A 16,895-nucleotide genomic window follows, 5' to 3' on the forward strand; every position below is an offset into this window, starting at 1 on the left:
GTATCACTTATCATTAGGAAAATGCAAATCAAAATCAAAACCATAATGAGATTTCATCTCCTACTGATTAAAATGGCTATTATCAGAAAATCAAGAAATAATAAATTTTTTTGAAGCTGTGGAGTAAAAGGAACCTTGTGTACTGATGGCGGGAATGTAAATTGGTGCAGCATCCTGGAAAAGAGAACAGAAGTTCCTCAAAGAATTATAGAGAGAATTACCATTGGATCCAGTAGTCCCACTTTCAGGTATTAACTTGAAGAAAATGGAAACACTAGTTTTAAAAAACGGCATTTCTGTGTTGGCCTCATGCTGCCACTTCCCCTGGGGACCAGGGAATGAGCCAGAGCCTATTCAGGAGGAAGCAGGCAAGACACAACCCTTCTGAGGAAGAAGTGAGCCAGGGACATGTTCTATTCAACAGGAGCTCTTGTCAGTCAAATTGTCTTTGACTTGCTGGACATGGCTTGGCAATATAACATAAACTCACAATGGAGTCTACACCTTGGGGTTTACACCATGCTAGCTTTCACAGTTATTATTTATTAATATTTTTAGTTATGGTTATTCATATTAAGTCTTTAAAAGCTCCTTCACAGTGCTGGTGTAGATATTACCAAGTCATATCTAATGAAATTTGTACAGGGGCTAGCATTTTACTAGTAAAATAGTTATTTTATAACATTTTGGATGATGATATTAAAAATAAACTATCTTCAGGGATCCTCAAGATACCATCAACCAGTAGACAAAATAGATATCTGGGGCTCTCTGAGTGTGTATATGACTTTATGATTAGGGCAAACCTTTTAGAGAGAAGTATAATAATGGATTCAATTTAAAAATATTATGGAGGAATCCTTGCATCCAAAACCAGTATTATTTCCAAATGCTTTGGAATGAACATCTGAATGGAGTGGCCAAAGTGACACACACAATTCTGGAGAAAAAATTTTCCTTTTTTCTTATAATTTAAAGTTTTCTGTATCTCTCCCTCTATTAACAGGTATTTTGGCATATTCAATGTTGTTGAGTCTGAAGGTGAATCGATCACTCAATCAATGTGCTTTCATTTTAAATTCTACTTTGTTTCCAGTTTATTATCATCACTCAATTAAGTGGCATAGGGTTTACACACTTATGGGACCTGCCAATAGAACATGAAGAAACTGTAAAATATGATGAACCTCAAATGCAAAACTGAAATTTAAAAAGTATAAGCAAGTGCTGGTAATTTCCATAATTGAAACTTAGTTCATTTACCTCAAGGGCAGACTGCTCAAATAAATTGATTTCACTCCTTCAGAAAAGACAAACAATGATTACTTTGCATATAGTCTTTCATTCCCGTGGTTTGACTGATTGTTCTTGGAAATTGACTGGCAGAGTGGGTTATAAAAAATGAACCTGTTTCGGGTAAAAACTTCTTAAGCTCATCAGAATCTATTAGGAGCTGGGGGGGATATTCAAAAAAAGAATCTAGTCTGAAGATCCAAACTCACATTTTATTCTTAGAAATATCTTATGCTCTTTTATTCATCCCAAAGCAAACAGATATATGTCACATCTTCTTGATCCAGTCATCTATTTTTGGGCATTTGGGTTATTTCCAGGTTTTACCTATTGTAAATAGTGCTGCAATAATCATAGGGATATAGGTGTTCTTTTGAATCAATGTTTTTGTGTCCTTTGGGTAGATCTCTAGCAGTGGAATTACTGGGTCGTATGGTAGCTCCATTTTTAGTAGACTGAGGAATCTCCAGACAGCCTTCCATAGTGGCTGGACCAGTTTGCACTCCTACCGGCAATGTAGGTGATTTCCTTTTTCACCAAATCCTTGCCAACATTTGTTGTTGCCTGTTTTTTTGATATGTGCCATTCTTACTGGTGTAAGGTGGTATCTCATTGTGGTTTTAATCTGCATTTCCCTGATTATAAGGGATGCTGAACATTTTTTTTCATATGCCTGTTGGCCATTTGCATTTCTTCTTTGGAGAAATGTCTTTTAAGTTCTTCTGCCCATTTCTTGACTGGATTATTTTGTTTTTGTTGAGTCGTGTGAGTTTTTGTATATCTTTTTGATCAGTCCCTTATCAGTTGATTGGGGTGCAAAGATTTTTTTCTCCAAACAGTGGGGTGTCTCTCTGTTTTGGTTAATGTCTCTTTTGCTGTACAGAAGCTTTTCAGTTTGATGTAATCCCAGGTGTTTATCTTTTCCTTGACCATCTTTGCTTTGGGTGATGAGTCTTTAAAGATGTTATTGCAATGTATGTCTTGTAGTGTTTTACCTATATTTTCTTCTATATATTTTATGTTTTCAGGTTTTATATCCAGTTCTTTTATCCATTTTGAGTTGATTTTTGTGCATGGTGAAGGTAGTTTCATTTTTTTAGCATGTGGTGGTCCAGTTTTCCCAACACCATTTATTGAACAAAGTGTCCATGTTCAATTGCATATTCTTTGCTCCTTGTCAAAGATCAGTTGTCCATATAAGTATGGTTTTATTTCTGGGCTCTCTATTTGATTCCATTGGTTTGTTTGTGTCTGTTTTTGTTCCAATACCAAACTGTTTTAATTATTATGGCTTTGTAGTATAGCTTGAAGTTTGGAAGTGTGATACCTCCTTTCTCCTTTGTTTTCATCAGTAAGGCGTTGGCTATTCATGTTTTTTTTTGTGCTTCCATATGATTTCATCAGTATTTGTTCTATTTCTTTGAAGAATGTCATTGAGATTTTTATTGGAATAGGTTGAATCTGTATATTGCTTTGGTAGGACAGACATTTTAATAATGTTAATTCTTCTGATCCATGAGCATGGAATGTCTTTCCATTTCTTTGTTTCTTCTTCTATTTCTTTTAACAGTGTTTTATAATTTTCTTTGTATAGGTCTTTCACCTCTTTTGTTAGGTTTATTCCCAAGTATTTGGCTTTTTTTGTGTTTCAATTATAAAAGGGATGGTTTTCTTGAATTCTTCTTCTTCATATTGATTCTTTGTGTATAGGAAGGCTACTGATTTTTGTGTATTGATTTCATATCCTGTTACTTTACTGAACTGGTTGATTATTTTGAGTGGTTTTTCTGTGGAGTTTTTAGGGTTCTCTATATTTTTTATCATATCATCTGCAAATAGTGATAGTTTTACTTCTTCTTTTCCTATATGGATTCTTTGTCTGTCTTTCTCTTGTCTTATTGCCCTGGCCAGGACCTCCAGTATTATATTGAAGAGCAGTGGTGAGAGAGGACATCCTTGTCTTGTTTCTGATCTTAAAGGAAAGAAAGGCCTTTAGCTTTTCGCCATTGAGAATAATGTTGGCGATGGGGTTGTCGTATATGGCTTTTATTCAGCAATCAAAAAAAGATAAACTCATGCCATTTGTGGCAGTGTGGATGGAACTAGAAGGAATTATGCTCAATGAAATAAGCCAGAAGGAAAAAGAAAAATTTTGGATGGTTTCACTTATAGCAGGAATATAGGGGAACCAAATTAGACATCAGTGTAAAAAAATAATAACAGCACAAAACACCACAAAGCAAAATGGGACAATTATAAATCAGAGACATACTGCAGGGGAATTGGAGGGAGAGGGATCAGAGAGAGGGAGGGAGGAGCACAGGAGACTGAGGTGATGGTGCATGGGTGTCTTGGTGAAGGAAATGATATGGGAACTACACCTGAGGGCGTGGGGGAAGCAAATATTGTTTAAAAATGAACAGTGATGTAAAAAAATTAAATAATATAAATAAATAAAAAATACTTTTGAATATAAACAAAAAACAAAAGTGAACAGAGGCTAAATAACTATCCTCGCATAGTAACATATCAAGGACAGCTCAGATCTTTAGCTTTTTAAGCCTCACATTGCCCATGCAAATAGGAGGAATTAATGACAAAGGACAATAAACCACCATAAAACAAAGCCTCAGAGCCAAAAAAGGAAGTATAGGAGTATATTTTTAAAACCTATAAAATTAAGTCCTTTTTTTTTTGTATTCAGTTGGAGACCTATTTTAAAACAAAGATGAAGCACAGAAAATCAATAATATCAAAGCTAATATACTCTCATCTGATCCTACAAGTTCTAATTTTTTAAGTACTCTAAAAAATGCAGATCTATATGTTGACCAGAGAGTACTGTGAGAATTGTGAAATCTATCCAAGTAATCAGCTATTTTGGGTAACTTTTAGCTACCATCATAGTAAAGACAACAGAATTTATGTATTAGAAAATATCTAAGACCTGATGCATAAATATGTTTAATTTCCTGCACTCCAAAAAATGTTTATGATAATATATTTATAAGAAGAAAGGTAAAACAAAGAAGTAGAAGAAAAAAGATAGGAAAGAAGGAAGAAAACAACATGCTGTTTCTTCCAAGTACTGCATTTAATTTTAAACTTCTATGCTGCTTTGCTGTAATGCTGATTTTTTTTTTCAGGTTTTGCATGGATGCAGGATTAATATTCTGTATTTAGAAGTGCAACTTTTCAATATGTTAAAAAGATTTTAATATACCTCTGAGATGATCTTTACTCACTATTAAATTTTGCAATAATTAAAGTCCACGAATAAAGTACAATTAAAATAGAAATACTCCTTGTCTGAAATTTTATCACTTTAGAACAAACTCTTTTCTTGGCTTTAAAATGAAACACTACTGTCCATAAATTCTACAATGTTTCAATATCCTTTGGGGGACCAAAGGCTCATAGGCTGGGCAAAGTCTTGAACAAATTTGCTCAAAATTCATAAATCTTATAGAGATGACGTCAAAATATTACTTTTTTATAGCATCAAAATGAAGTTAAACTGTGAATGCTTAAAATGTTAGTGTTCCAGTTTTGGATTAAGAACACACAGAGATACATGACTTTGTGGAATATTCTCTAACCCATATATATATATATATAAAACCCATATATATATATATAAAAGTTAAAGCATGTAACAGAGGAAAATCAAGCGATAAAATTTTAAAGTAAATTTACCTTCTTTTGAAAGTTTTCCGTAACTGATCTCATTTTGTGACTCATGCATTTTTTCTTTTAGCTCTCTTAACTTATTACATCTATGGTCTTGACCCTGACCTCATTCAAAGTTTCTCCAGGTATTTCATATTTTTAATAATTCTCTTAGTGTTTTCATTTTCTTAACCATGGTGTTACTATTTTTTTTTGATGATTACCAATATGTTAATATCAGTTAGAGGTCAGGTATTAGAATATATGGAAATGATTATACAAGCTATAGCTAATGTACGATGTGCAGCACTGACAATACATTCACAATTCATATTATGGCATCCCCATAGGAGGGCTTTGGATAAGTACTGTGAAAAGACCTTTAAATGGGTACCCTAAGCACAGTAGGGGCATTATGTATGGTGAGAACAATATTGGACAGGGACAGTGGCCTCAGCATCTCTTATGCATCCTGAGCTACAATGGGGCAGCTGTGAAATTTTATTCAGGGAAACATATAAAATATTCTAAAAGAGCTTAGGGTATGATAATCCTTTTTTTTTTTTAAGCAATAGCCTTGTTATTTTTATCTTATAAAAGGAAGCTAGATAAAATTTCTGTGAAATTATATTCACGGAAATACTTGATTCCACCAAAATGAGGAGTGTTTGAGAGCAGTCACCAGTAGGCTGCTTCGAGGCACGGTAGCTTAACGTGGTCAGAGCTTTTGTGTATGTGTATGTGTATGTGCGAGGGTCTAAAATAGGATTTCTAGGGCCTCCCCTGGTGGCGCAGGCAGTTGAGCGCCACGCTGTGAAGCTGTCCGCAGCCTCTGCAAGCACCGGTTCGATCCCGGCTGGCTGGCGAAGGTCCCACATGGCATGGCAGGCCTCTCCTGTCTCGCCCGCTGCTCCCCTCAGCAGTGTATTTCATCAGTTTGCCTGTTCTGTTCCCTGTTCTGTCTCTGGTGAATCCTCTCACCCTCCTGCAAATCTGGCCTGTACCCCAGTTCTTGTATAAATAAATAAATCTTTAAAAAAATAAAATAGGATTTATGGTATTTACTGTGGCCATAAAAAACAAATTAATCTGAAAAATCCATGTCTCTTTTTTCATCTCTTGTGTGTGTGTGCTATTTTTATAATCATCTACCATGGGTCTCCAATATTTTCAGCATCCAAGATCTTTTTAAGATTTAACTTTTAAAATTTTCTGAACATCAGCTTTCTATACCAGTTGCCTTGCTTTTTCATTTAAAAGTATACTTAACCATCACTTTTTTTCAGTTAATTTTTTTTTATTGAAGTTGCATTAGCTTACAATAGTTTATATGTTTCAGGAGTCTCCTCAAAATATTAAAAATAGAGCCACCATATGATCCAGCAATTCCACTCCTAAGTATTTATCAAAGAATGCAAAAAGACAAATTTGAAGGGCTACATGCACTCCTATGTTTACTGTAGCATTATTTACAATAGCCAGGTTATGGAAACAGCCTAAGTTTTTCAAGGACAGAGGAGATTAAGATGTGGAATATATACACAATGTGATACTACTCAGCTATAAAAAAGATAGAATCTGCATCTAAACATCAACTAAAGGGTTTCATAGAAACTGTTTCTCTTTAAAGTGCACGCCAACCTCTTACAATGCCTAAGAAATCGTGGTTTTAAATTATAGAAAAGAGTTGGGGTTTTCCTAATGAACATAGCCAGCGACTACACGATATCAAAATAAGGTTGACAAGATACTCTTTAAGATCTAGCGGCACAAAACAGAATGAATCTTCATGCCATTTATCTCCCCCACTCCAGAATGAAGTTACTTATGTTAAAACAGCCCATTTGTATAAAAAGCCTATAATTTTCTCAATCAGGATGTACTTTCCAATCAAATCTATCAGATTTTCTGAACACAGATTTCGAATACCCTTGATCCACAACTATCAGCATGGGGAGAAAGATGTGGATCAGAACCACTTAGCTAATATGAAACCCAAGCACTTCCATTCTGCTGACTCATGACTGTACTACCAGGTCAATATGAGGCCTTCTTATCAATGGAAATGGAATTAATTCTCTTGGTGATGCTCAAGAGCAATGCCGGATGAAAGTAAGGCCATCTCAGGAAATAATTTTTCTACTGGAAGATGAAGATCAATCTCACATGCCCTGTACTATATACCCATCCTAGGAAAACATGCCACTCTGGTCCTTCTGTGCTTAACTCCCCATTTCAAGACCTGGACAGCAGCTAGGATGTGGGGCAGGAGAGACAGAATGTGTAGCTGCTACTTGAAAAACAAAAGCCTAGCTGATGAGGTATAGGGAATCAAAATAAAATCAACTATTCAGTATTTATAAGCAACTTCTTTTGAAAACTGCTAAATATTAAATGAATCCGAAGTTCTTTTAACACCTGAGTTTACAATCAGAATGAATGAAAATCTCAGGGCTACTTAAAAACGCATGGATTAATTTTGTTGTTGGAGATGTCAATTTGGCCTACGTGTGTCTGCTTCAGAACTAAAACCTTAGTTCTTAACATTCTTAATCACCATACAATTTATTTGTGATTTGTTCTGGACTGAGGGAGACAATCCCCCAGGAAGGTAAGTGGTAGACCATATGTATGTGCAAAGAGAAAGCATCCAAAACTGGAAAATTAAATAGATCCTAGAATTTCATTTTAGTCGTATTACCACAACTAATAAATGGTGCCTACTGACCAAGTTTAGGAAGAAAATAAATGAGACCACTGAGAACCATTCTTACAGAGTACTTAAGTTCCACTGCCCAGCATCAATACCTGCAAAGCAGATAATTCCTCCCATGGGGACAGAACAATCTAGCCATTTGGGGAGGAGAGATACTCTAAAGTGGTGTTTATTACAATTGTCTGCCTCTTTGGTCCTGGAATATCAAGTTTCTTGAATTATAGAGTCGCACACATTGAATTTTGGATAGGATATGGTTCAGAAGGCAAGCAGTAGTCTTGCCTAACCTTTCTCATCAAATCAGCTTTGCAAAATGGCCCCCCTCCATGGGTAGGTAACTCTCCTATGAATTTTACAGCTGCAAGGGATTTAGCCTCAGTGTTGGGGGATTAGTGGAATGATAAGACTTAGTTTGACTCCAGATTTGGCAATAGGTGCCGCTTGTGTTCGCTGAGAAGCCAGAATGCTTTGATAGACGAAGAATAGCAGGAAAATGGTTACATAGCCAACTGTACAATATCTCAGGCAACCCTCCTTGCAGGACGTAATAACATAAAATGACATAATGACATAATGTCACACACTCTGACACCAGAGTATTGGTTGGTATAGTCCAGCTATTTCCCTTATAAAACATGTGATCCCAAATTACTAAATCTCTATGCTTCTGATGTTTCATGTATAAAATGGGATTATAACAGTTCTTTCTTCATAGTATGCTGTAAGGCTTAAAGGAGATAAACAAGCAAAGTCCTTAGAAGAGTGTCTGGGGTATAGTAACACCCCAATAATAGCTAGATCATTTTATTATTATAACTACATGGGAAAAGTCTAAGAATAATTTAAAGTGAAACATGAGTAACATAATCAGAAATGCTAATTTTATGCCCACTAATCAGAGAAGCTGGTTTGCTAAGGACAAGATGCTTTGCATTCCTCAACTGAGAATTTCAAGAAATTTGGAAGAATTTACTCATGAGGATTTTTAAAAACTATACCAAGTTTTTGAGAAGTACATAAAAGTTTCTCTCTTTTTATTAAAGTGAGGCAAAATTTGCATCTTTGAAATGTACAAAACTTAAATTAACAAATTTGATAACTGTATATACCAAAGTAACCATAACCCAAGATATTGAACATTTCTATGCAGCCAGAAAGTTTCATTCCCCCCTTTTAGGCAGTCCTCACCATTCCCACCCTGCCTCAATGTGAATGACCACTGTATTAGTTCCTATTATAAGTGGGAACAGTGTTTTATAAATATCAACCAGATATAGGTGGTTGACAGTACGGTATAAATCTACATTCTCTAATTTTTTTTCTACATTTTAAAATTGTAAAGTTTTCCTGATCTTTTTGTCCTTTTGTTAGTTCCTCTATACCTTTATTCATACTCTTTACCTTTATGTCTATTTAGTCTTTTATTTATATTACCATTCTAGCTTTCCTAAGGTTATATTTGAAGGATATATATTATTCTATCACTTTACCTTAAGTATTTTATGCCATTGATCTATGCTTTATTTGCATCTCATACTACAACATATAGTTGAAGCTTGTTTTTTAAAAAAGTCAGTCTAGTAATCTATTCAAGATTCATTAATCTATAATCAATAATTTAATTTGCATGTTTATTCTGTTCACATTAATATATTTATTTGCACAACAGAATTTGGGATACTATTTTTCTGTTTGTTTTCTTCTTATCCAGCCATTATGTGGTTCACTTTTCCTCTTCTCTTTTCTTTTTTAGGCTAAACAAATATTTCTTAACATTCCATAGAAATGAACCTTCATATTTTTGTAATTTTCCTTTAATAGTTGCTGAGCAAAATGCTGACAGGTGTTAAAATAATGTATGGTTGAAATTTTATCTAACAAGTTAATTCATTATTGTAACCAAAATAATATTTGGTCTCTGAGGATTACAGCACAGTTATGAATTAATGCTGAATAATTAACTCCTGTCCTTACTACCCAAGATACATTTTAAATCTTGCATAGTAGTATTTGAGCACAGCAGAGTAAGAATAGGATAAAAATTAGCCTTAATGGAACAGTAAGCCTAGCTGTTGAAAACCTAGCTGTTGTAAAAGATTACACTAAATTTACCATCTAATGGATTAAACTGCTCTCTTTGAAGCTTTGTGTCTTTTTAAAAATAGCATATCTTTTCTCTATACCACTTGCTATTTTTTTTTTTATAAACTGGAACAGCAATTTATATGAACAGTAGGCATTGTTGGTGATTAAATAGCATGGAAAAGTTTAGTGTTGAAGTGGTGACCACCTTGAGGATGATCACTGAGTTTAGTGGGTTGAAAATACACTTTGGCAGCTCCTTTACATATAAGTAGGAAGCTTCCTTTGTCATTTCACTCAGAAAAGTTCTATGAATTCTCTCAACATCTAGACCCCATGCTCTAAGCACTCCTGATCACGTCCACTGTGCTATTTTGTATCCACCATTTATTATAGCAGATTTACTATAGTATAACTTATTATACTAAGTTACAGAGTGGATCAAGACTATATGGTACATATACACAATGGAATACTACTCAGAGATTTAAAAGGAAACGCACGCCATTTACGGCAACAGGGATGGAACATGAATGGATAATGCTATGTAAAATAAGTCAGAAGGAGAAAGATAAATACTGGGTGGTGTCACTTATATGCAGAATATGAAGTAACTAAACTGATAATCAGAAAAAGACAAGTTTAAAAACTAATGCTTGATAGCTGACCACAGAACTGAAGGACCAAGGCAGGGGAGTGCGTGGGGAAGAGGTAAGAACAAAGAGAAGCACAATGCTTTAAGGTGGTGGAATATGTGTGAATTGGTGGTGGGTGCTAATACCTGATGCTACACCTGATGCTAATACCAAATATTACCTCAATTAAAAATAAATGAATAAAATTTTTAAAATATTAAAAACAAAATAAAAAGATGTTATTAAAAAATTCAAATTATTGGGGCCTCCCCTGGTGGTGCAGTGGTTGAGTGCTGGGCTGCAAAGCTGCCCACAACCTCTGTAGCGCCGGTTCAATCCCCGGCCGCCAGTGAGGGTCCCACATGGCACGCAGACCTCTCCTGCCACACCCGTGACTCCCCTCAGCAGTGTATTTCATCAGTCTGCCTGTTTTGTTCCCCGCTCTGGCTCTGGTGAATTCTCTCACCCTCCCATGCTTCTGACTATACCCAGCGCTTGTATAAATAAATAAATAAATAAATAAATCTTTAAAAAAATTCAAATTATTAATGCTTGGAACCCAGCTCTAGAGGTTAAGATTTAATTGGTATGGAGATCAGTTTGAATTCTGGAGTTTTCATAAGTGGGAATAATAAAATTCAATGAGAATAATCAGATAACTCCACTATATTGGAAAAGTTGAGAACCACTACTCTGTATAAAAATAAAATTCCTTATTCCTAAGGCATATTCAAAATAATATTCTGAAGTAAATTAAATTTTCACTATCATAGTATTTTACATACTTTGAGTGGTTAGTACTGTCATGAAAAGTAGCCAAAACAAGCAAAAGATAAACCAAATACCAAAACACTTTACAGTTTTACAAGCAGAAAATGATATTCAATAGCTTGTCAAAAGGAAATAACAGTTTTCCTTTGCTTGTAAGACTGTGATCTATGTGAAAGAAACATATGAAAAAAATAGCAAGGGAAAATAGGAAAAACAGCCAAAAGGTCTTACTTTGATGATTTATGCATTAAAGTAAAAAATAATTCAACTGAACGACAAATGAAAACTAGACATTTGATCTGTCACTACAGACTAGATAATAGAGGTATCACCTTAGAAGTAGTCTAGTGAAAACATCCGAATAATGCTCTAACATTTTATCTTTGGATTAAGCATCTTATGATATTTAAAAAAACAGGAAACTAAACACAACAGAATTAAAATTTAGATCAGTCATTTCATAGTTTCATTCAAAGTATAACTGTTAGTTTTTTGAAATCAATCACTTCAAAGATCTGTACCTTAGAATTAACTTAATCATGCTTACAAAATGCTAAATACAGCTATTCAGCATTTTTTTGCTGGAGAAACAACTTTCTGACTCAAGAATTTCGGGGTTGCAGAATTCAGGCTTAGTGAAATTCCTAGCAACAAGAAGAAATGGCAACCACAGTTCCACTTTGCATAACATGTCAACACTTTCTGAAGTGCTGATATTTTAAATATTAGCAGCAATTAAGAACTTACATTCAAATATTTATTCTACTTCAGATTTAAAAAATTAATATTAATCTGGCAGACATTCTTTATCTATAAAACTTTGGAGGTACATTTTCACATCTCCTATGTGCACATGCTTTACTCACCTTCTAGCAATACATATTCAAATATTTTTTTCAAAAAGAAACAACATTACTAAAAAAAAGAAACTTTGAAAGAAGCAAAAAAGTGAGCTTGGGTTGTGTTCTCAACACCAAAGATAAATAAAATTTCTCCAATCAAAAAACTGACCTGGAACTTCCAAAGGCCCTATCTAATTTAACTGTACTGGGAAACTCAATGCACAATTGAAGATTCTAGAATGACTTAGCAGATTATAACTCAGTTTCCATCCTGTCAATGAGAAACCCTTTTGTGTGCCTTTGATGTCTGGCTGCTCAGAAGTACTTTATGCTTTCATATCAAAGATGAAGGAAAATTTCCTAGAGAGTGAAACATCACGTTACCTGTGAATTCAACTAAGAAAATCAACCACTTTAACCTATAGAAGGTGCCGAGAAGACTGGAAGCCAAGGTAACCCCTATCTAAAGGAGAGGGTATACCTAAAGGCAGAGTCACTGGTTTCTAGCCAGAAACTGATTACTTTAAAAAATGTCACCAGAAAGTACAGAACTCTAAATTGAAATGTTTTTATGAACAGCACATTGAATAAAGAAATTAAATCAAGAAATAAAAAGTGCTGAACATCTTTGCCATAAAAGTTTATAAAATGCATTAACTTGCATTTCACTAGTAATTCTCAATAAATGTGAGAGAGCATTTAGATTAGGCATCCTATTTCATTATTGCCTCAATTTTCCCAAAACGTTCAACTGGAGGAAAGGACAATTTGAAATTCTGTTTTGAACATACTTAATTAACTAATTAAGTGAGACTTAAATTGGCAATCTTTCCTGTATTTCCATCTTCCATGAAATAAAAGACAATGATAGCATGAAATCTTAATGAAGCACCTTAGAAATTAGTCATTGGTGAGTTCCTTTGCATATTCTTTTGATGGGACTTGCCACTGGTTAGGTTGGTCTGTTCTAACTGCACTTGAATGGTTTTAGAAAAAAAATTTTTCCACGCCCTAGATGTGGAAAGACTTCCAGTATATAGATATATTTGAAGTCTTATTTGTGATATTTTGGAATTCTGATGTATACTTGTGGCATACCAATGATTTAGTGTTCAACTTTTCTAGTATAACAGAAAAGGAACGAAGTGCTAAATTTAAGTCTTGAAATTTACTTAACTTAATTTGTCAGCATGATCAGCATTAAAAAAACCTTCAGCTTTATGTTTCCTTGCTACAGTAAGCAAATCTAAAGATTTCCCCTGGGACAATTAAAAATATTGTAGAAAACTATTTCCCAAATTGCACTCCAGGCATTAAGATCATGGGATGATACTTGTAAAAAAGGTTTTTTATAAACAAATGTGGAGAAGTGACAGATATTACTAAATCTTCATAACCATCTCCAATTTTCTTTAGATACATGTTCTCTAAGAGCAAAGATTTTGTCTAAGCATGTTCACTACCTTATCCCCAAACCTACAGTGCCTTGCAATTAACATGCATTCTGGAGAAATGAATGAATTGACAGACGTGCATCAAAAGCTTTGAACACTTCTCTAACATAAGAAACCCTTTAGCTTTCTTTCACACAGAATATGCCACACCTATTTAATTATAGGAGTATTATTTTTTCTCTTGGCATTATAGAATATTTTAGTCATAAAAGAAGATAGAGCATAGAGAATATATAACAAAAATATTTGTTACTACTACCATTATTAAGAATTAAATATAATGAATACAATGGAAGCTTCTTGGGCACCCCTTCTCCATTTCATTCATCCATTCAACTCATATGATACACCTTCCCTCAAAAATGAGGTGAGCGCAACGTTAGGACTCATGTTCTGCATTTCTCATCTGCTCTCAGAAATCCTAAACTGGGGATGTGCTAAATTCCCTTTGAATGCTTAGATTTTAATTTAGTTCTAGCTGGTATATATTTTGCTAATGATCATTTGTAAAGCTATCCACTTAATATATTAATGCAATAATGAGTAAGAAATGAAATAAAACACTAGGATAGAGAAACAAAACAATGGACAATAAAATAATGATGTATATGAGGAGGCTAAGCAGTTTTTCTTTCAAAAGGATTGATATGAAATTTAAATATTATCAATCTTATCTGTCTATATCTACATCTGTATCAACAGCAACCTGAGAAAAAAGTATATTTTATTTAATCCAGACTGAATAATTACATAATAATTCTCTACAATTAAGAGAAAAAAATATCTGTAAGAATGAATATGTTGGATTTGACTTATGAAATAAAACACTAGGATAGAGAAACAAAACAATGGACAATAAAATAATGATGTATATGAGGTGGCTAAGCAGTTTTTCTTTCAAAAGGATTGATATGAAATTTAAATATTATCAATCTTATCTGTCTATATCTACATCTGTATCAACAGCAACCTGAGAAAAAAGTATATTTTATTTAATCCAGACTGAATAATTACATAATAATTCTCTACAATTATAGAGAAAAAAATATCTGTAAGAATGAATATGTTGGATTTGACTTATGAAATCACCTGGGGCTGGAAAAGTAAATCTGTGTCTAGAAAACTATGTCTTAGTGTACCCATATCTATATATATCACAGATGCAGCTAAGAAGAGATGCCCTTTTGAAATGACTGAACAAATAATATTAAAAAATAACTTGTCAAACATCAGCATAAAACTATAAAGAAGCACATGTAAGCTAACATTTTAACAGGAAAAGAACTATTTAAAAAAAAAACATTAATCAATATCTTTCACACTTTGTTTAGGTAAAACATGTCTTCCTCAAATTTTCAAGTACCATTAAAGATATAGTATTTCTCAGTTGTCTTAGAATAATTTTATGCTATTAACTAAATATTCCTTTCATATATAATTTTTGTTCTTTGCTTCATATAAAAGGTAAGGCTTAGGATAATATATTTGTATACTGCTGTATTTCTTAATTTTATTTATAAAGCATGTTGACTACTCAACAGTGAAAAATATAGATGAACCAGTATCTGTCCTGTGTAGATGATCGCATTTACACTTAAACCAAAGACTAAGCACATACATTTAAACCAAGGGGTAGAAAAATAAAGAATAGTGAGTTGTATGGATAAATTTTCACTTTGTAATTGGTCATGGTGCCATGTACATTTTTTGTTTTATTTTAATATCATACATGACAATTTATAAATCATTTCTAATTAGGAGTACTAGGTAAATGACTTATTTTTGATCCAATGATTTATTTCCATTAAATGAAACCCAATATATTTAATTTTGTGAATGGTTGTGGCAGGCTTTTATTTATTTATAAATTATAACTAGTTTATTAAATAAATAATACATCATTTATATGATTTTTTTAAATGCTAAATTACCATTTTTTTTAACTTGTTATTGAAATATCATCATTTACATCCTTGCTAGTGTTTTGACAGTGGAGGATTTCCCCCCACAGGTGGAGTCCCCATAGCACACCCACCAGTGCAACACCCACAGTCTTCCACCATAGTCCATACTCCACTATGCTTCCCCTCTCCTCTCTTCTCCCCTCCCCCTCCCTGCTCTGAAAGTTGCAGATCTATGGTTAACTTTCAAGGGTTGGTTTTAAAGTTTGTCTTTGATCTTTCATTTGGTTTTTCTATAGGCAAATACATAGATTAGAATGCTGTTCCACTATTGAAACCATTTCACTTTTCAAGTCAACCCACTGAATTCTTCCTATGTTAAATACCAACAGGGGGGCCTCCCCTGGTGGTGCAATGGTTGAGTGCTGGGCTGGGCTGCCCTCTGCCTCTGCAGCAGCTCAGGTTTGATCCCCACACAGGGAGGGTCCCACATGGTGCAGCAGACCTCTCCTATCATGCCCGCTGCTCCCCTCAGCAGTGTATTTCATCAGTCTGCCTGTTCTGTTCCCTGCTCTGGTGAATTCTCTCACCCTTCCGCACTTCTGACTGTACCCAGTACTTGCATAAATAAATAAAATAATCAATTAATTAACAATAATACCAGCAAGGAATGAATTACAAATTCACTCTATATTCAGAAAACCACAGCCCTTTCTCATGTTTAAATGAATGAAAAGGATTAGTATCTAAAAATACTTATAAAATAGAAGTGTTAATTCCTACCTCCATTATCTTTTAGATGTAGTGCTATCTTGGTATCATCTGAAAGAGAAATCAAAGTTATTACAACAGAAACAATTTAAAGATGTATACATTTTATAATCAGTAATTCTTTACTAATAACAGTAACATGAATAGATTTTGATATTCTAACTAAGCTATTTTCTATTACAATGAAACCAACCTTATATAGGGCATCTGATGTGGTACTAACAATTCTTATTGAGATTAAGATCAAAATATTAATAAAGTAAAATTGCTAAGATCTGTGAGGACAATAGTTTTAATTTTAACTTAAGCTATACCTATCTTTAATTTACTGAAATCATTTATTGTAACTGACCATAGTTGTAGGCTGTATTTATTTAAAAAATCAAGATTAAAAGAATTCCAAATTATTTGGAATAGTAAAGATATGTCAGTATTTACTAATTTAATTTCAAGAGTTAAATGCTTATTCATTGATAACAAATAGGTCCAAAATTGTATATGAAAGGCCTATACTTAATGAACAAAATTAAGGACTTTTTATTTCTGTGGTTGTACTTCAGTCTGGTAAGGTTTGAATTACAGATATATACTTCTACTGATACACCAATCTAAAATAATAGGGGTTAAAATATATTGGCTTTAAAGGCAATGAAATGAATTTAGCAGCTGTCTTCTACCTCTCTTTATCTCTTTATTCCTGTTAACTTTCAAATTCAATTAAATTTCAATTGAAAACAAAAGTTTAGAACTTAATTTAATTT

At 33.6% G+C, this 16,895-nt stretch overlaps 1 protein-coding gene across 3 annotated transcripts in view; it reads right to left on the reverse strand.

Moving 5' to 3' along the window:
* The window catches only part of PLXDC2 (plexin domain containing 2), a gene marked incomplete at both ends in the record, with an annotated part of 380,548 nt that overhangs the window by 26,266 nt on the left and 337,387 nt on the right, over positions 1 to 16,895 (reverse strand). For all 3 annotated transcript variants that reach the window (XM_084254370.1, XM_084254369.1, XM_084254368.1), the window contains one exon: positions 16,147 to 16,185. In XM_084254370.1, coding sequence (XP_084110496.1) covers positions 16,147 to 16,185 — 39 coding nt within the window. The remainder of the gene's footprint in view (positions 1 to 16,146; positions 16,186 to 16,895) is intronic.

This window comes from Talpa europaea (assembly GCF_964194135.1).
Source record: "Talpa europaea genome assembly, chromosome: 14".
In the NCBI taxonomy this organism is placed as follows: domain Eukaryota; kingdom Metazoa; phylum Chordata; class Mammalia; order Eulipotyphla; family Talpidae; genus Talpa; species Talpa europaea.